The sequence below is a fragment of the Peromyscus maniculatus genome, chromosome 14 (assembly GCF_049852395.1).
Source record: "Peromyscus maniculatus bairdii isolate BWxNUB_F1_BW_parent chromosome 14, HU_Pman_BW_mat_3.1, whole genome shotgun sequence".
In the NCBI taxonomy this organism is placed as follows: Eukaryota; Metazoa; Chordata; class Mammalia; order Rodentia; family Cricetidae; genus Peromyscus; species Peromyscus maniculatus.
Window position 1 is genome coordinate 37299412 of NC_134865.1, and position 19575 is coordinate 37318986.

At 48.3% G+C, this 19575-nt stretch overlaps 1 protein-coding gene across 29 annotated transcripts in view; it reads right to left on the minus strand.

The window, feature by feature from the left end:
- Positions 1 to 9536: 9536 nt before the first annotated feature.
- Atxn7l1 (ataxin 7 like 1) overlaps positions 9537 to 19575 on the minus strand; it is a 228182-nt gene continuing 218143 nt past the window's right edge. For 11 of the 29 annotated variants that reach the window (XM_042260723.2, XM_042260722.2, XM_076550784.1 and 8 more), the window contains one exon: positions 16289 to 17603. In XM_042260723.2, the coding sequence (XP_042116657.2) occupies positions 16514 to 17603 (1090 nt within the window). In that variant the 3' untranslated portion in view covers positions 16289 to 16513. Of the gene's footprint in view, positions 9754 to 12207; positions 12451 to 13560; positions 13636 to 16288; positions 17604 to 19575 lie in introns of those variants that run through there. The other 18 variants (XM_006989533.4, XM_076550785.1, XM_016007912.3 and 15 more) reach the window with 5 other exon arrangements.

Genomic DNA, 19575 nt, shown 5'->3' on the forward strand with positions numbered 1-19575 from the left:
TAACAAGCATTCAGGTCAAGCTACAGAACATCTTCCAGCTCTCCAGACACCTCCCCTGTGCGCCCCCAAAGGTAACAGCTGTTATATGAATCAGTGTGTTTGTATTCACAGCCTTAATTCACCAAGGTTACTTTGAATGCCAATTCATTAATTAAAATGTTAAACAATGCTGGGCTCAGCATGGGCCTGGCAGGAGCATCTTCCAAGTGCTTGAAGGTGAGCTGGGGCTGAGGCACCTCTGTGGATGCACCCTGCAGCAGTCAGTCAGTCCTCTGTTCAATGCCATGTTCCTGGGCTGCATAAACTGGTCTCAGAGTATCAAGCTGGACAGAACCCAAAGCCTTGTAAAACTGGGAAAACACACATCTCATTCTTTCCAGCCTTAGTGTTGGGACTGGAGATGGAACGCAGAGGCAGAATAGTTGCCTAGCATGCACAAGTCCCTGGGTTCCATTCCCAACTCCACAAATAAATGAAGATCCCAAGTCCCCATTGATTTCTTTCCCATGAGGCTCTGCTTTGTCCTAGTTCAAGAATGTGCCAGAATTGTTCCTCTCTCTCCCCATTCCCCAGGGCTGCATCTGGATTATCAGGGACCTAGAAGATATAGAGTGGAGCATGAATGTAATGATGAGATTGCTGGGAAGTGGGCTGAGAGAAAATGAAATCGTATTCAAGCTGTCTGAGTTCTTGTCACAGCAGCCCCCACAGTGCTTCCTCAGATTGCAGAGGAAGCAGCGAGTTTGTGATGAGAGTGTGTGACTCAAAACACACTAAAATATTTGAAGGAAAAGGGGAAACGCAGAGAGTTCCATAACTGTTTTAAATTAAGAGTGCCTTCCCAATGTTAATGACCTCAGCTCAGACTTGCCTTTTGAATTGTCTCGGGAACCTCAACACCTCCAAGCGGCTGGCAAACGCCCCACAGTGATTTTGCTAAGATTCACACTTGTTTGGGACTAATTTGGGTTTTGGACATTCATTTCTTTTACATTTTCCCATTGACTTTTCTAGTTGAATGGTGAATAGAAAACAAACATGCAAGTCCTTCCCTGTGTTCTTAGCTCAGAAACACAGATCCCAGCAAACCTGCTGCTGCTCTGCTCCCAACCGGAGCAGAATGCAAGAAATAATCCACTAAGCAAGCAGCTACTGCCTAATGTGGAATGCCAGGAAACAGAAAAAAATTTTAGCAAAACGAATCACAAAAACCTGAGTAAAGTGACCACATGACACATGGAACTTTAAAACACCTGTAGCAACAGAGTGGCATAGGGAAACTGTGTAGGTAGAGATGGTTTCTCCACAAAGTGAAGCGTCAAGAACACTGAACCGAAGGGAAAATGTGTGGGGCTGTCAGCAGCCAGCTGCAGGCTGATAGTGCCTCACTTAGCCTTCCTCTTCCGCTCAAGGGGACCATTCTGAATCAACCTTTAGCTGGGCTTGTGAGATGGGGTAAAGGTACTCACCACCAAGCCCGATGATCTAAATTTGATCCCCAGAACTTACATGGTGGTGGGAGGAAACTAACTTCCACAAGTTATCCTCTGACCTACAAACAAACAAATAGATAAATAAATAAATAAATAAATAAATAAATAAATAAATAAATAAATAAATAAATAAGAAAAATGTAGAAATAATAAGTCTTTTGAGCTGGAGATGTGTGCTTCTAGAGTGCTTACTTAGCATGCACAAAGCCCTGGATTCAATCCTCAGGATTTCATAAACCTGGTTGTGCACACCATTAATCTTAGCACCTGAGCCCAGCTACACAGAGAGTTCCAGACCAGCCTGGGATACACGGGATCCTGTCACACAAATAAAGTTAACAGGGCTTCATATGGGAAGACCAGGGTGGACAGGCCTACTCAAGAGTGAGAAGTCACTATGCCAGTACAGTCATGAGTGGCCACGCTCAGAGAACCGACAGGCCAAGGGAGCTGCAGATGCAAACGTCCTTGCTAGTGTTTTGTGACTGCATTGAACCCAGTTGTCTTGGGTGTTTCCTACTGCAGTGACAAATGCCACGGTCTAAAGCAACTTGGGGAGGAAAGATTGATTTCAGCTTACAGTTGAAATCCACCATGAAGGAAAGTCAGGGCAGGGACTCAAGCAGGAACCTGGAGACCGAACTGATGCAGAGGCCATGGAGGAGGGCTATTTACTGGCTTGCTTCTCCTGGCCTGCTCAGTTTGCTTTCTTTTACATCACAGGACCATCTGCCCAGGATGGTACCACTTATAGTGGGCTAAGCCTTTCTTCATCAATCATCCACCAAGAAAATGCCTCCCAGAGGCATTGCCCTACTGTGTGCTAAGCTTCAAATCTGCTTCTTGTGGTCTTTCCTGAACAATCAGTGGACCTATCTGTTTGGGCCTGTGGCAAATGACGAGAGATTTGCCCGGGTTTGCCTGAGAGAGCTTTGGCTCTAAGCAGTCTTTTTCTGCTCCTGGCTACTCAGACCTCTATACAAGGCCATCTTCTCCCATTAGGAGCTTCTGCTCCCAAACACATCTGTCAATCCAGTTTCTTCAGCGACTATTTTGTTCTTTATTCACTTTTCTTAGACTTCTCTCATGCTCTCTCACGCACACTCCATTTGTTCTGGACTCACTGAAGACATGGAAGCCACCAGACAGGAATTCTCTTGGCTTCCCACCCCCAGCTTTCTTCCCTCTCACTCCCGAAGAAGCATCCCTTTTCTGGCAAAGGCCAGCAACCACTCTTGCTTTATAGATACCTCGCTCTCTCACTCTCTCTGTCTCAGCAAAACATTTGACTACTAACCAAAGAGACGGTACTAGTTACACTTTGAGATGCTTGTGTGTAAAACGTTTGTGATAAAGATAATTGAACACAGTAATGAAAAACAAAACCCAGGAGAGGCAGCAGCGTTAATGTTTGTTATTTGCCGATTAAACTGAGCTTATTCATTCTTTTTTTTTTTTTTTTTTTTTTCCGAGACAGGGTTTCTCTGTGTAGCTTTGTGCCTCTCCTGGAACTCACTTGGTAGCCCAGGCTGGCCTCGAACTCACAGAGATTCACCTGGCTCTGCCTCCCGAGTGCTGGGATTAAAGGCGTGCGCCACCACCGCCCAGCCGCTTATTCATTCTTGTAGCTGATCCCTGTCCAAGGTGACCATGGAAGTTTGTCTATTTGTTTCATTTGTGTGGGTGGGTGTTTTGCCTATGTGTATGACTGTGTACAATGTCCAGGGAGGCCAGAAGAGTTCATCAGATCCCTGGGACTGGAGTTACAGATAGGTGTGAACTGCCACGTGGAGGCTTGGAATTGAACCTGGGTCCTCTGGAAGAGCAGCCAGTGCTCTTAACTGCTGAGCCATCTCCCCAACCCCTGGAAGTTGTGATTCCACTTTCCCAGGTGACACTGTTCAGGACACTCCAGCACTGATGTGGCAGCTCTCAGCTTTCTCATTATTGGGCTTTTCTTCCTGGGCCACTGTTGAGAACCAATGTACCATATCTACCACCGAAGTCTGAGGTTTTCTGCTATCAGCTATACTCAGACTTCTTTTCCAGCATTTAAAAAAAAAAAAGCTGTGCTGTTCCCAGAATGCTGTGTCTCCATGGTGATCACATTCACCTCACAAGCGAAGACACAGTCTAGGTGCCCATCGTCCCTTTTCTAAGACCCAGCTCCACCGTCGACTTTTCTCTGCCCTCATCTTGTGCCTTACCCGCGCACCCAGTCTGCACGCCCAGCTGCTCAGCGGTGGCTGTGGCGGCGGCGTGCCTGGAGCACCCCCAGCTGCTCAGGGGTGGCTGTGGTGCCCGCGTACCCAGTCCGCACGCCCAGCTGCTCAGCGGTGGCTGTGGCGGCGGCACGCCTGGAGCAGCACCATTTTCTCTTGCTTCTACACCATCGCTGCTCCTGTTACCGCTCTCTCACCAGCCCGAGATTCTACCGGCTTCTCCTTCCTCGAAAAACAAATACTCCTGCCATTTCTGCCCGGGCCTCAAACTCCCCTTGTGCCTTCTAACCTGGTTAGGATATGTATGCTCATTAGAATACCTTTGCTTAGAGCCAGGCATGGTGGTGCATCCCAGCACTCGGGAGGCAGAGGCAGGAGGATCTCTGTGAGTTCCAGGACAGCCTGGGCTACACAGAGAAACCCTGTCTCAGGAGAAAAAAAAATACCCTTGCTTAGTTCTCATCCTTTAAAGGACTCCAGGCTGTCTTCGTCACCAAACCTCTTCAAACTCCATCACACCTGCTTTGTTAATGCTGCTGCAGTGGATGGATGGCAACTTGCCAAAAAAAATCTCTAAATTCTAATCCCAAAGACCTATGAGTATGACCTTATTTGGTAAAAGGACATTTATAATGTAAACGGATGGTTGCCAGAAATCATCTAAGATGTAGGAGAGGCCTTACATTCAATTACAGGTGCCTTTACTAGAAAAAGGTGGTGGGAGGGGGTCACGTGAAGATGGAGACACACTGAAGTGATTTGTCTCCAAGCCCCAGGAATGCTGGCAGTCACCAGCAGAAGAGGTACAGAAGGGCGCTCTTCTAGAGCCCTTTATCTCCACTAGCGATGTCTGGTCTTCGGAACTGTGGGAAACAGAACAGAGCAGACAGCTTGGTGGCGGAGCACTTGGCTGGCATTTACACAGCTCTGGGTTTGGGTCCAGTGAGATGGCTCAGTAGGGAAGGGGGTCTGCTGCCCAGCCCAGTGACCTGAGCTCACTGCCAGAATCCAGGGGGTGGAAGGTGAGAACCAACTCCTGCAGGTTGTTCTCTGACCTCCACATGCTTACTGTGGCACGTCCCTCCCAAATCAATACTAAAGGTAGAAAGGCTGAGTTTAGTCTCTGGCAAACCCAAGCAGCCACACAGAGAAGCAAGACGAAGTGTAAGAACAACGCTGTCTGCGAGAATGGGTTGGAGTTCTCATGCCAGTAAGGCTGTGGCAGCCGTAGGAAGGACCCACTAAGGTGTGGCAGCCCTAGGAAGGACCCACTAAGGTGTGGCAGCCGTAGGAAGGACCCACTAAGGTGTGGCAGCCCTAGGAAGGGCCCACTAAGGTGTGGCAGCCCTAGGAAGGGCCCACTAAGGCGTGGCAGCCCTAGGAAGGACCCACTAAGGTGTGGCAGCCGTAGGAAGGACCCACTAAGGTTGCGGCAGCCGTAGGAAGGACCCACTAAGGCGTGGCAGCCCTAGGAAGGACCCACTAAGGCGTGGCAGCCCTAGGAAGGACCCACTAAGGCGTGGCAGCCCTAGGAAGGACCCACTAAGGCGTGGCAGCCCTAGGAAGGACCCACTAAGGCGTGGCAGCCCTAGGAAGGGCCCACTAAGGCGTGGCAGCCGTAGGAAGGCCCCACTAAGGCGTGGCAGCCCTAGGAAGGACCCACTAAGGCGTGGCAGCCCTAGGAAGGACCCACTAAGGTGTGGCAGCCGTAGGAAGGCCCACTAAGGTGTGGCAGCCCTAGGAAGGACCCAGTAAGGTGTGGCAGCCGTAGGAAGGACCCAGCCACCTTCACCCACAAAACCCCACCACTCTTGCCGTCAACATTTCTTTCAGTGTACAGTGTGATTCCATTCAAACATCTCAAGTCAGAGGTGGTGGTGCACGCCTTTAATCCCAGCACACAGGAAGCAGAGGCATGCAGATCTCTGAGTTCAAGGCCAGCCTGGTCTACAGAGTGAGTTCCAGGGCAGCCAAGACTACACGGAGAAACCCTGTCTCAAAAACAAAACATGACAAAAACAACAACAACAACAACAAAAACAAAAAAAAAACAAAAACACCCCCCCCCAAAAAAAAACAGGCAAGAACGTGCCGAGTTCCAACATCGAGGCTCCCGTTTCTGTTGAATTTATGCTCTCTGTGTTTCATCTTCAAGTCCTTGTCAGGTCTGAGATTCTACTCAGACTGCAGTGTCTGCTTCTCTCTTTACATTGTCAAGTCATTCAAGTAATCATAACCACACCTGCGGCTCCAAATAACACCGACCTCCCAAGCTAACGCTTCAGCTTAGCCTAGCTGAAAGCCTTGGTTGTGTAGATTTCATGTTGTATGTGTGGTGTGTATAGGGTGTGTAGTGTGTGTGTGGTGTATATAGGGTGTGTAGTGTGTGCGTGGTGTGTATGTGGAGTGTGTTTGTATAGGGTACGTAGTGTGTGTGTGGTGTGTGTGTGTGTGTGTGTGTGTGTGTGTGTGGTATGGGGAGTGTGGAGTGTGTGGTGTGTGGGTGTAGGTGTGGTGTGTTTGGGTGTGTGTGTGGAGTATATGTGGAGTGTGTGTCTGTGGTGTGTGTGTGTGTGTGTGTGTGTGATGTGTAGGGGTGCATGTATGGAGTGTGTGTGTGTGGTTTGTGGTGTGTGAAGTGTGTATGGAGTGTACATGGTGTGTGTGTATGGTGTGTGTGTGTGGAGTGTGAATGGAGTATGTGTATAGTGTGTGTAGTATGTATGTGTGGTATGTGTGTGGAGTATGTGTGTGTGGTTTGTAGTGTGTGTATGGAGTATGTGTGGTGTGTATGTGTGGTACATGTGTGAAGTGTGTGTGTGGACTGTGTGTGATGTGTTCAGTGTGTATGTGTGTGTGTGTGATATGCGTGATGTGTGTGTAGTGTGTGTGGTGTGTAGTATGTGTAGTGTAATTTGTGTGTAGTGTGTAGTATGTGTAGTGTGTGTGATATGTGTATAGTGTGTGTGGTGTGATGTGTGTGTGTGTGCGTGCCAGTGGCTGACACTGGATGTCTTCCTACTTGTCCCTCCACCTTATTTTTTGAGACAGTCTCTTACTGAATCTGGAGCTCACTGTGGCTAGAGTTGCTGGCCAGCAAGCCCAGGGATCTCCCTGTCTCCGCAGCAGGCACCATTGAGCAGGGCTGTTTGCGTGGGTGCAGGAGATGAGCTCCAGGTCTTTACACGTGGGTGGCAATCACTTGACTCACTGAACCATCCTCCGGTCCTCCCCATGCCCTCTTGATGTAGCAGCTTAGACCTTATACAACTATCTTCATATAAGTAAATGCACACGTACAAAACAGAACTTAAAAAAAAAAGTTTTATTTACGTTATTTTACATTGTATTTATTCCCAGTCCACTTTTGTTTCTTTGGTTTTGTTGGTGACATCTTTACCTTCTCTGCAGCTTCTTCTTCTTCTGACTTAGGGGCAAACTGTTCTTCAGTGGGAAACACCTCACTGTGTAAGGGGAGCTCATTTGTGTTCATCTGAGTAGGAGCACTCTCAACCACACCCATCTTCAGTCTTTGTTCATCTGTTCAATAAGCTCAGAATCTACATCTAGCCTGTCCCTGCACCATGCCAAAGTGGCAGTGAATTTATGAACTTCTTCTCCTTGAGCACTGCACAAATATCACTTAAATCTCTCAGCATTTGTTTCTAAAAATGTGACATAAATTCAAGATCATTATTTTGTAGTAATTAAGAGTGTATTCAAAAACTGCACCCTAGGCTCACATGTAAACCTTTGTGTCCTTTCAAACATGGGCAGCACAACCAGCACTTTTGGGGCACAGTGATGCAAGCTTGTAGTCTCAACGCTTGAGAGATGGAGGCAACAGAATCAGGAGTTCATAGTCCTGCTTGGCTCCATAGTTTGAGGCTAGCCTGGGCCACATGAAACCATGTCTTAATCCCCACCCTGAAAAAAAATTCCTCAGCACATTCTTTGGGGTCCTGCCCCTACCTACCGAGTCCACCACGGCAGCCATGGAATGGTTCTGTAAAGTGCTGTCTTTTGCATAGTTGGCGGCTTTCTGGATAGGCACACCCGTGATGGCCTGGGTAATTTCAAGGATGTGTTGAAGGGAATATGAAGATTTGAGTCTCTTATTTTGTATGTGGTCCTCTGCACTAGGTAAACACTGAACCACTTTCAGAGAGAGTACTTCAGGCTGCTTATGTGAAGAGCAGGACACAGAACTTCTGATGGTCAGGAAACACCACTTCTGTAGCCATAACAAAGTCCTTTCTGCCGTGGGTGTCTGCGCCCAACACACTTTCTCTGTTAAAGCCTTTTTTTTTTTTCCCCCAAGACAGGGTTTCTCTGTGTAGTTTTGGTGCCTGTCCTGGATCTTGCTCTGTAGACCAGGCTGGCCTCGAACTCACAGAGATCCCGCCTGGCTCTGCCTCCCGAGTGCTGGGATTAAAGGCGTGCGCCACCACCGCCCGGCTGTTAAAGCCTTCTTTAGCTAAGCAAGTCTTACACTTTATTGTCTACAGTGCGCCCTAACCCATCATTTCTCTTTATAGTTACCATCTCATTATCCTGGACCCACAAGGCTACACCCCACCCCCACCCCAAGTTAGGGTCACACTGAGTAGCTCAGGCTGGCCTTGAACTCACAGAGATCTTCCTGATTCTGCCTCCTGAGTGCTGGGATTAAAGGCGTGCGCCACGAGGCCTAGCTTCTTTTGTGGTCTCCCGCAGTGGCTTGCACGGGATGCTCTAGACAGCAGCTGCCATGCTGCTCCAGCGGAGCAGATGGTTCCACAAACCTAGCCAAAGCCCTTCAGAGCACAACTCTGCGAGCCCTCGCATGACCTGGTCCTTTCTCCTGTCTCTCTGCCTCTGCTCCACCGATAAGAGACTCGCTTGGACCAAGTGGACTCATGAAGCTTTTCCTGTCTCGGGTGACGTCTGCCTTCTACCTTTTCCTCATAGAGAACTCCCAACATGGAAAACCCCTCCATGTTGTACCAGCTTCTGCTGTCCTTTTCTCTGTCACGTAGCTCAGCCCTTCCCACCATAGCATTTGCTACAATCTGTTATTACACACTGGACCATGTGTTATTTGCTTTCTCTCCAACTGAGCTGCCTCTAGAAAATAGCTGGGCTTCTGTCTATTTCTTGGAGAAAAAAAGAGCATAGCTCAGGGACAGGCACAGAGGTGGCTCTGTAAATATCTGCTCAATGAGTTCACCATCTTCCACCCCATGGTCCTCTGCCATGAATGTCCCCCTGGAAGGCTGTTTTAGTGAGAATACCTCCATTCAGAAGGAAAACAAAACATAATATCATAAAGTTTATAAAAGTCAGAAGACTTCATTTTTACAAACATATAAATTATTTTATTTACAAAGCCATGTTACAAAAAAAAAAAAAAGCAAAAAAAAAAAAATACAATCGTTCAGTGGAGAATACTTCCAGACCTGGTGCTGAACCACGGCAGTATCAACAGATACATTTTTGTTCTTTCTTTTAAAAACTGTAAGCCATAGAGTTTACTATTTACACCTACTTCAGACATTTAGTTGCTTACAACATCACAGGCATGGAATGGATTCTATCTGATAGTGCTAATTCATAGAGGTGCGGGACAAAGGAGGGAACACTTAGTGTTACAAAATATGGATCCTAGAAAAGAAACCCACTCCACGAGTGTGGCCTTTGTCGAGTATGATTGGACATGCTCTCTTCAAAATTCTTCTGGAAAAGCTTCTAAAATTGGTTAGTAGGAAAGGACAAATGAACAGGTGCAAATTCTTGTCTGTGCAACAATAGTTATTTAATTTACCCCATGACTGACCAGCTACATAAAACCCACAGAGTTTTGTTAAAGTGCCATGGGCTGACAGCATAACAAAATATAAGGTGTAAATAGAAAATTTCATTTTTTCCTTTTTTTAAACAAGAGTTCACTGAGAATCAGCAATAATAGAATACGCTGTATAAACTATTTTCTACAAAGGTTGATCAGCGTTATTTACAGTTGGTACATTGATACAAAAGAAGGCATACAAGTTATCCAACTCGATTTTTTGATTTTTAAATTTTATATGGCTGACAGGTCTATGCATTGTGTTACGCTTAACATCCAGAGCTTCTGAGGTGGAGACGAGTCAGGAGCTCCTCAGGCAGACAGGGGTGTGAGCAGCCAAGGGGCCAACAGAAGGCTGATTGGGGTGTGGGGAACAGAAAGACCCGAAGATACTACTCTCCTGATGCTTTAGGGGTTGGTCCAGTTGAATTCCATGAGAACAAACACAAAGGAAATCTTTTCTTTGCATTCCATTTTCTTTTTTTCCTAACTACAAGCGTTTAATACATCAGAAAGTAAACCCGGGGGTGACTGTGAAGGAAGAAATACCGTGGGTTTTCCCTTTTTGCTCAGTTTTCTGGAATTGTCCTCACCTTTTGGTCAAAGCGGTCTCTCAAGAGAGTAAGCAGCATTGGGTGGAGAGCCTCTTTATTCCAGCTTCGAATGCAGGACACAGCGTGGACGACCTGAAGCCTGCTTGCTCCCTAGTCTCTGTGAAGCCGCTGTTTCTCAGAAGCAAACATTCACCCCTCAACCTTTGTTTTCCCTCTTTGAACAGAAGAGTTTATGGGCCAGAGGCTTATTTTGTTGCTGAGACTTGTTTTGTTTTTAATCCTGCAAGTTTTACAACTCAAAATAAATTATGTATTTATATATATATATATAAAAACCAACAGACATCTAAAACCAAACAAGACAAAAATTGTGCAAAAATAACAAAGATATGTACACACTTTTGAGTCTGAAGAAATGTACAATAAAAACATAATTCAAAGAACATTTTAAAAATATAAACATTGCTTAAACTTTCCTAAGTTTCATATTGTTTCTGAAACTATTCTGGTCAGTTAGCTCTGTAATATAGTAAAACATAAATTATTACAAAATTAACACTATAAAAATTTACTTTAAGAATATCTTCTAAACTTTGTTTTTCAAAGGATCTAACCTTGTTTATAATTTCTTAAACATTTATAAGTCTTAAAATCTGCCTTAACCTTAAAAAAAAAACAAACCCCCAAAACAAAAAAGTAACAATCACCCCTTAAATTTGCAGTCCCCCTCCCCCCCAAGACGTAAATTAACCAGGATATAAGTGCACTTTTAACACTGGGGGAAAAAAAATGAAATAATTCAACCAATGTCCTGGTGCTTAATATCAACTCCTGACTTTAAAAAAAAATCTTCATTTTATATTTAAAAATTTAAGAATCCTGTAAGAAACACTGTCAGTGCAATTCCATTGACAGAAATCACTCCTTTTGCCTCCCATCTCTGCAGATTCCAATTCCGTGGTGAAATTTGACAGTAGTCTGATCTTTGGGTTGGGAGAAAAGGAAGGGGAAGGAAATCTTTGGGGAGGGAGAGGAGGTGTGCCCAGCTGCAGAACTAGCATTCACTTCTGATTTCAGGATGGCGCAGGACGTCTGGCAGATCAAAGTGGAACACCTGTTCCGTGTTGTGAATTCTCTTTCTGATTCCCCATCAGAGCTTAATGGTCCTGCTGTTTCTTTCAAAACTCCAATGTGGACAGCTTAATAGCTGCGATGCTCTGGTGCCTCCCGCCCACGCCTCTTCTCTACGCGTGTCCTTGCCAGCTCTGGACTGTCTGAGTTGGGGCACCTGATGGTGGAGTGCAAGCTTATCTAAGGTGTGGGTGTGCAACCAGTGATATTTCCTATTCCCACAAGGGGTTTGGCACAAAAAACTCCATGCAGACTTTTCTCTGGAGGACCCTTCCTGGCCCCCAAACCTTCCTGACATCTGGGGAACTTTCAGGAGCTATGGTCACTGTGCCACCTCATGAAGTGGCTTTCCTAGGTCCTGTGGGCTTTCTGTCTCTGGCTGACCCAGCTTTAGGAAACTGCACTGAGCCCTGGGAAGGACTCTTCATAGCATATTCCAAACAAGCTCTGACCATCACAGTCATCGGGTTCCCACCATATTCCCTTCCTCTCAGGTCCCTTCTGACCTGGTGCGTCTTTTCTGCACAGCTGGGCCTGGGCATTGAGCAAACCACATCATTAAAGGGTCACTGTCCTCACTTTCGTGGCTGGCATTTGGCTCTGGACAAGGAGAGGCGCAAGAAACAGTTGAAGGTCCACCCTCAGCCCCTCGAAGCAACTCCAAGCCCAGGCTCCTCCCAGCAAGTGGTCCAGGGCTGCAGTGGGAGCCAGGAGCTTCTGACGGCCACTGGAGCACAGTTGAAAGGAAGGGCGGGGTGGGAAAGGACTTGGGAGAGAATGAACTCTGAAAGCGCTAAAGTTCAAGAGCTTGTGGGTGCCAACCTGGAACCGGAACCCGGAACCGGAACCGACAGTCTGCAGCCTCTGTTCTCAGGGCAGGAGCAAAATGACGGTGCACTAGCAGCATCAGGAGGAAGGGGAGTAACCCCAAATGTGGAAGAATGTATAAGACGTGACAAATGAAAAAACAGAGAAAACACTGTTTTCTGTAAATCTCAAATTTAGGTTCTTTTGCCTCATTTTTTTTTTAAAACTAAAAATCCATGTAAAAAAAGAAAGGCCATAGCCACAATCAGCGACCAGGAAACACTCCCCCATAGGCCAGCGCCCTCCCATCTCCCAACTTAGTCTCCTGGGGAGGATGTCAGCCAGGACTGGTTGGAAGTGGCTTCACCATCTTGTTAGGGAAGAGTCCTTATCCTGCCCATTCTGCTTGTGTTCTTCTAGGAAAGAAGAGAAAAACTTGTCTCATTCAGGGTGATCCACGAGAATCCAGGAGGGAACCTCCGTTTTCTTGCATGTCACAGGATGGAAAAGAATCCACTAGCTGGACAAGGCTAAGAGCAGTCATACTTTGTAACTAAGGATGGCTATACTCCTTGTTTGTCACAATAGCTCCATGGAGAGAAACATGGGGACAAGTGCAAGGGCTTCGTGGGACTCTCCTGGATGAAGGGCTGGATAGCTACATGGTTTTTTTATTCTCATTTTTATTGGTTATTTTTCTCCCTATGTAACATAAATTACACAATTAGTTACCTAATGAAGGCATATAGCCCTGGGTTAAACCAAGAGGTTTTGGAGATTTGGGGTGCACATGACTAATCTCAGTGTGGCCATCTTCACTTAACAGCTGAGTACAACCTTGTCCCTCACAAGTCTCTACCTGCTGCTTGTATTTTCTACTCCCTCTAAGAGGCACAATTGCCTCCCCGCCTTTTCCTCAGGCATGCGCACACACTCCTTTGGAGATAGTCACTCATCTCTGGGCTTACACATTGATTACTGTTACTCCTCCAAGTTAATCAAAATCACTGAAAGTTTTTCTGAATGTTCCCCCTGTGAACACTGAGTGGTAGCTACAGTTCACTGGGGTCTTGGAGAAGGCAGTGGCCAACACGAGCAATGCCCTTCTGCTAATTTATTTCACTTTCATGATGCCCTTAGGAGGTGGTATCAGTGTGTCAGATAACAAACTGAAAATGGACACCTATTGAACCAATTTGCAGACATCACAGAGCTGGTAATAACAATCATAATAGCTAACCCTTAACTTTGCTAAGTGCCAGAGAGTTTACATGAATAAACTAATTTAATCCTCACATAGGTCATAGGACCTTAGGGACCATCATGACCCCCATTTTATAGAGGAAGATATGGAAGAAGAGAAGTAAAATTTCAAGGACCCATAACCAATAACTAGAAGGTCCATGTTTGGAAGCCAGGTTATCTGCTCTGCTGGAGGTGAGACTTGAAGTAGGCTCCAACCCAGTGCACATTCTGACTGGCCTGATGTTGGCTCTATGTGGTTCCCCCCACTCCTAGAAACTTACCTGTCGGTTATGTCCTGGGCTGGATATGCTTGAAGGACTGGATTGTGACAAAGCTAGGCTGCTATTTTTTCCAACCTGAAAGACACCATGAACCCCCATTCAGACACCGAGGCAACTTGGGAAAGACCCTCTGACGCCATATGTTGTCAGGGCAGAGGAGCAGGGCAGTGCCACATGCCTTCCTCCCTTGATTACTCAGAGTGGATGCTTCCGACTTAATAGCAGGAAAAGGGACAACAGTTTATGGGGACTCTGGGAATGTCCCTCTCCTGGGGGGGGGGGACAGTGGTAGGAGCTCTTAATTCCACTCCTCAGAGGTGCGTACTGCAGGAGGAAGAGTCTGCCACTCTGTAGCTCAAGAGCCCACAAGCTCGTGCACCTCTGACCACAGTGCAGGCCCACCCTACTCCTAGCCCTGGCTCCTCAGGTGTGCCGTGGATAAAGTAGCGTATCTGTCTGCCTAAGACGTCCAGCATTCAGCCTCTTTTTCTTCAGAACACTAGTTATCCGGTTGGGCTGCCCTTGCATGTGCAGGGAAGGGGGAGGGTACTTTGCCCTGCTTGGCAGGGTCTCTGACCTGGAGACACATATGACCTCTCTGTGGTACAGTCCTTGGCCCCAGGTGAGGTGGGCTCCGAGGAGAGCTGATGCCAGGCTCTGGTCACATGGTTCCAGCTCATTTGCAAAGGCGGCCCTTGCCCCCAGCCTCTAAACGGCTCCTCCACTGTCTTCGTTTCCCCCTTGGCACAGAGGCAAATGCCTTTCACTCACAGTACTGTTTTGTGTCCAGTTGAATACCTTGGTGGAAATTTTTGGCCTTTTACTTCCCAGATACAATTAGGAGAAGCTGCAAGTTCTCTGCAAGGCACACACAGTTTCATTTTGAATTTCTTTTTGAGACAGGGTCTCATGTAGCCCTGGCTGGCCTGGAATTCACTTTGTGGCTGAGGATGATCCTCCTGCCTCCATCTTCCCAGTGCTGGGATGACACATGGGCCACCATACCTGGCTCTCAGCTTAGCTTTCCTCTCTGTGTTCTAACAGAACCAACACAGTTGCCAAAGGCCTTTCCTTTTCCTAATCTTGGAAATGCCCAGTGATGGCTCCAGCCATGCCTTTCCTCAGCTGCCTGGTGATAAGCATTGAGCTATTTATTACGGTGCTGGGGGTTGGGTGCAGCCTGGCCTGCAGGCTGCTGTCAAGACTCCTGGTGAGCACTCTCAGGGGAGGCTTATCTGCTCTTCTGCTGCCAGTTCCGCTGACTCACCACGCTGACTAAGCATTTCAGACAGTCTGAACGCCAACAGGCCAGCACTCAACACACAGGCACTTCAGACTTGACAGGAAGGGCCAAGAGCCCAGAGCCAACTCCTGGGTTTGAATCCCTGCCCCACTATTCACTTGCTCTGTGATTATGGGAAACTCACGTAACCTTCCTATGCCTTGTTTGGCTCATGTATAAAATGGGTTAATAACAGGTTAGGTATTGAGTTCCTGGATCACAAGTGTTTCGGGGACAGGGACCATCAGTTACGTGCAGTCATCCAGTAGAACTTTATCTAAAATGAGGAAAGCAATATGACTATGGTACAGCAGGGGAGGTCAGCAGGCCAGTGGAGTGGCCCTGTCTAGCCACTGTTGGAAACATCGACTCCATGGTCTTACTCCCAGTCTGCTCCCCCTCAGTCTGCCTTTCCACAAGACCCCCAGTGTATCTGTGGGTATACATTCCAGTATAAGAAGCTGTGTGTGCCTCCTTCTGAGTCTACAGAAGAGACTGGCTAGCAGTCTGGTCTCCGGGTAGGATCTGGAGGGCCAGCTATATGTGACACTGGAGGACCCATGTCTCCCCTTGGCCAAGGCTGCAGCTGTCTGGCCTTTGCTCATGTGTGTGCTTGTGAGTCCCCCTCAGGAGGTGCTCTCCTTTGGGGTTTGGCTAAGTGTCATATATGGTGACACAAAACATTAAAGCAGTGGTTCTCAACCTGTGGGTCTTGACCCCTGGGGGTGTCAAACAACCTTTTCACAAGTGTCACATATCAGATATTTACATTATGAGTCATAAAAGTAGCAAAATTATAGTTATGAATAGCAACAAAAATAATGCTGTAGTTGGGGGTCACCACAACATGGTGAACTGTATTAAAGGGTGGAGCAGCATTAGGAAGGTTGAGAACCACTGCATTAATGCATATCCTATCTCTCCTAAGTTCCCATCCCTAAAGGGGGCTGGCCTTAGGGTCTGATCGGTTAGCTCCATGGTGATAAACCTGGGCTACCCTTCTAGAAGGGCGTCTCTCAAAGCCCACTCGGAGCAGGCTGAGGAACCTGGGGTCCTTCCCTCCGGCTCTGAGCTCCCATCCAGTGAGCCCAGAGTAGGAGAAGGCTGTCATCAGTATTCTCCCAGTTGGAGGAGACAGCCTGGATTTAGGGAATGGGAACAGAGTCCAAGGAAAGATCCAGCTATTCGTTGGCCATCCACATCTCCCAACTTTCCCTACAATGTACACTCCTGTGGGTAACCTGGCACTGAGTGCTTTTTTTTGCTTCTGGGTGAAAGGGACAGTTTTGCTTTAGGAAGGGAGGGGGCTAAGGCAGCTTCATCAAGTGAGGACAATCACCTGGAAGCTGGGTGCTCAGGCTGCCACTCTCCAGGGGGAACCTGACATCACTTAACCAGGCTGGGTCTCAGGCTCATCCTGAGGGGATCCAACAGATCAGATCAAACTTCTTAGCAACAAAAGTCTTTAATGAAGTAGTCCTCAGAACCTCAGGCTATGAAACAGACAAAAGGAAGGGGGAGACTCACAGCCTTTGTGCCCCAGTTTTTACCCATCTGTAAAGCGATGACCTTTTGTAACCCCTGTGCTGAGTTGGTATGAGGACTAAAGGAAGTGATTACTGTAAAGTGTTTATCGTAGGGACAGCAAAGTGAGGGTCTAACCAAGAACTCTCAGAGCAGAGGGTGAGCATTGCCTACGGGGAACCTGGGAAAAGGAGCCATGCTTACGTTACCTGCCTGAGCCACCTGGCCAAGCAGGGGCGCTGCCCAGCTCCCCCTGCCCCCCAGAGCCGATGAAGGCAGTGCCAGGAGCTCCCTTACCTGCCGAGAGGAGGTGCTGTTAACGGGATCGGGCACCGGTGCAAGAAGGCTGGGTGGGTTCTTTTTGTGAACACTATTCATACCAGGCATTTTAGTGATCTTACAGGCTTTGCTACTAGGACTTGAATTCTTACGCTTTTTTCCTTCTGATTTGTCAAAAGAGAGGGGCAGAGAAGACACAGCATTGTGTGAGGCCAGAGAGAGGTCCCCTGCGTGGAGTGCAAGGGAGGGCACGGAGAGGGGACAGGGGCCACTGCTGCCACCCACAGCGCCCACCTGTCTCACTATGTCCATGGGGCTGCTGGGCAGCGAGGTCCGTCCTGAGGGCTCCAGCTTGGCACTGAGAGGGCTCACCCCGTTATTTGAGTTGTGCACAGACAGACTGTTATAGGGAGGGGCTGCCTGGTAGGAGTTCAAGGAGGAACTGGCATTCAGAACGCAGTTCTTTTTGTGGGGCCCTGACAACGGAGACGAGAAGGAAGCCTGCAAGGACAAGGAGGAGGGAGTCGAAGACTGTGGCTTCCTCTTTTTGTTACTTGGAGATTCGTCGCTACGAGCTGATAGGTCTTTGACTTTTGAGGATTTGCTGGTTTTGGTTTTGGATGGCTTGTGGGATGGGGAAGGAATGGCAGCTGGTACCGGGGACACAGCGGATGGGGCCTTGAAGGTTGAGTCCATGATGCTGAGGGTTGCAGCCACATGGGGGAAAGCTGTGGTGTGGGACATGAGGACACGTGGGTCCGGCGATGCCACGAAAGCTGCGTCTGAGAGCATGGCTGATGTCATTATGTAAGAAGAGGTGAGTCTCGAGCTGATGGGAGCTGAAGGAAGGTACACAGCACTGGGGTTGCTGAAAGGCTGCAAAACGGATGCTGGAACAGGGGTGGTGATGTGGGCGGCTGGCGAGGGCATGGGGCTATCTGCCGCAGGAGGGATCTTCCTAAACACGAGAGAAGAGCCAAAGAGAGACAGTGAGACGCTGGGTCGGCATCGCCCAGGAGGCCGGCTGAGCTTTGATCGGCAGGGCTACAGAGGACACCCGGGAGGACCAGACTATGGAGAATGAAGCCTTGGAGGATGGTGAGGTCTGAAGGATGGCCCTTTCCTACGCTGCCCACTAAAGCGACATCAGCATCTGTCTTCACACCTCAGAGCCTCTTCTCTACGCTGAGCGACTGAAGACTGGCTGATGTGGGGTCCTGAGTAAAAGGCAGATGCTATTCAGACTATAAACACCCTGAGCAGCCTCCCCCACCTCACACTGCTGGCAGTGATGGCTGTGGTTTTCAATGAGGACAAAAGGCCTTGGCCACCTGGCTATGTCCCTTCTGCTCATGGCTACCTCTTCTATTACTCTTTCCCATGCAACTTTTGGCTGGAGATATTTTGAAAAAAGCCATCTCCCCACTTGTCAGCATCCTCTTGTGTTTGCTACCTCAGGCCTCTGGCTGCTCTGCAGAGAGGCATTTCCATCTTAGCTCGTGGCCACTGGACTGTGGTCGCCACGGAAAGTGACATCAGGTTGCTCTCTCCCTCACTCTGCTTCAGTGGGGTTGGCACAGAGCTGCCCTTCAACAAGTCCTCCTGTTCCTGGGCAGGGAAAAGGCGACAGTCCTGGACCCATGCATCCAGAGGGGACCAGGCATTTAGGTGAGGGATAAGGGCAAAAGCCCAGCATGTGAACAGGGGCTGCTTCCTTGGAACTGATGGGGGATGGTACCTGAGGGCAAAGTCCATGGGCCAATGCCGGTACCGGGCAGGGTATCATTCTTAAGGCCTCTGCATACTTTTTTTTAGACAGAGTCTCACTATGTAGCCCCAGTTAGTCTTGAATTTGTGGTCTTCCTGCCTGCCTCAGCCTTGTAAATGAGGGATTATACCTATGTGAAGCATCTGTCCATAAAACCCTCTGCCTTTTGACTTCTGTAGTATATGGCTCTGTTTCCATCTTATGGCTTAGATCCACGCTGCCGCTACTCTTGGGACCGGGAGGTGGGGGGTACAGCACCTATGGGATCACAGTCCGCTCCTGATTTTAAAAGAAATGAGTGATGTTAGGAGCCAGAAAATGCTTTCTTATTTTGCAGGGCTCTCTGCTTGTTCTCCAGTGTGTTTTCAGGAGCTTTCCTTCTCTGAGGTAAGCTCCTTCTCTCAGGAGGTAAACTTGAAGCAGAAGGCAGGCAGGCCTCCCGCCGTCCCTTCTGCTCTGCAGGACTTCTGCAGCCCAGAAGCAACCCTCTCCTGCATCCCCTCTGAAGAGCATGGTCTGCCACTTGCAGTAGATCCCGCAGCCTCCACCGCTAGGGTGGGATCCAGCTGCATCCTTGAGTACAGAGGCTCAGTGATTTGAAACCGCCCGACCAAGGAGATCACACAGAAAAGTGCTGCCAACCCACAGTGGCCACGATGGTGTCCAAGACCTTCCTTCCTCTCCAGCCCACGGGACATCAGAGCTCTTGTCAGCACTAAACAAGATGCTGCACAGATAGATACTGGCTGCAATGAATGAATGAGTGTATGGACAGATGGATGAAGGGGCGGTGAATGGGAAAGCAGGTGATCTCAACAGCAACACAACTGTATTGTCGGGGACTATGCATGCTGGGCAGGGATTCCCACGGAGGCAGACCATGGAGGTCTGCACACCTCCTTAGAACTGTCTGGCCCTGCATAACCCTTTCCTGCCGGGGCGATAGCACATTCTTGGAGGCACTAGCAAATTTCTTGCTGTCTTTGTTTCCCTACTGTGGTGCTGCAGGTGCCCCCCCCCCACGTTCTCACCAGCTAAATTCAGAGAAACAGACCGAGTGGTAGAAGTTTGACTAAGACTTGTAATAAGGGTAATTTACAAGTACCAGATAGTTCATTCACTTAAGGGGGGGGGGGCTTCACTTCGGGACCTTGAATGAGAT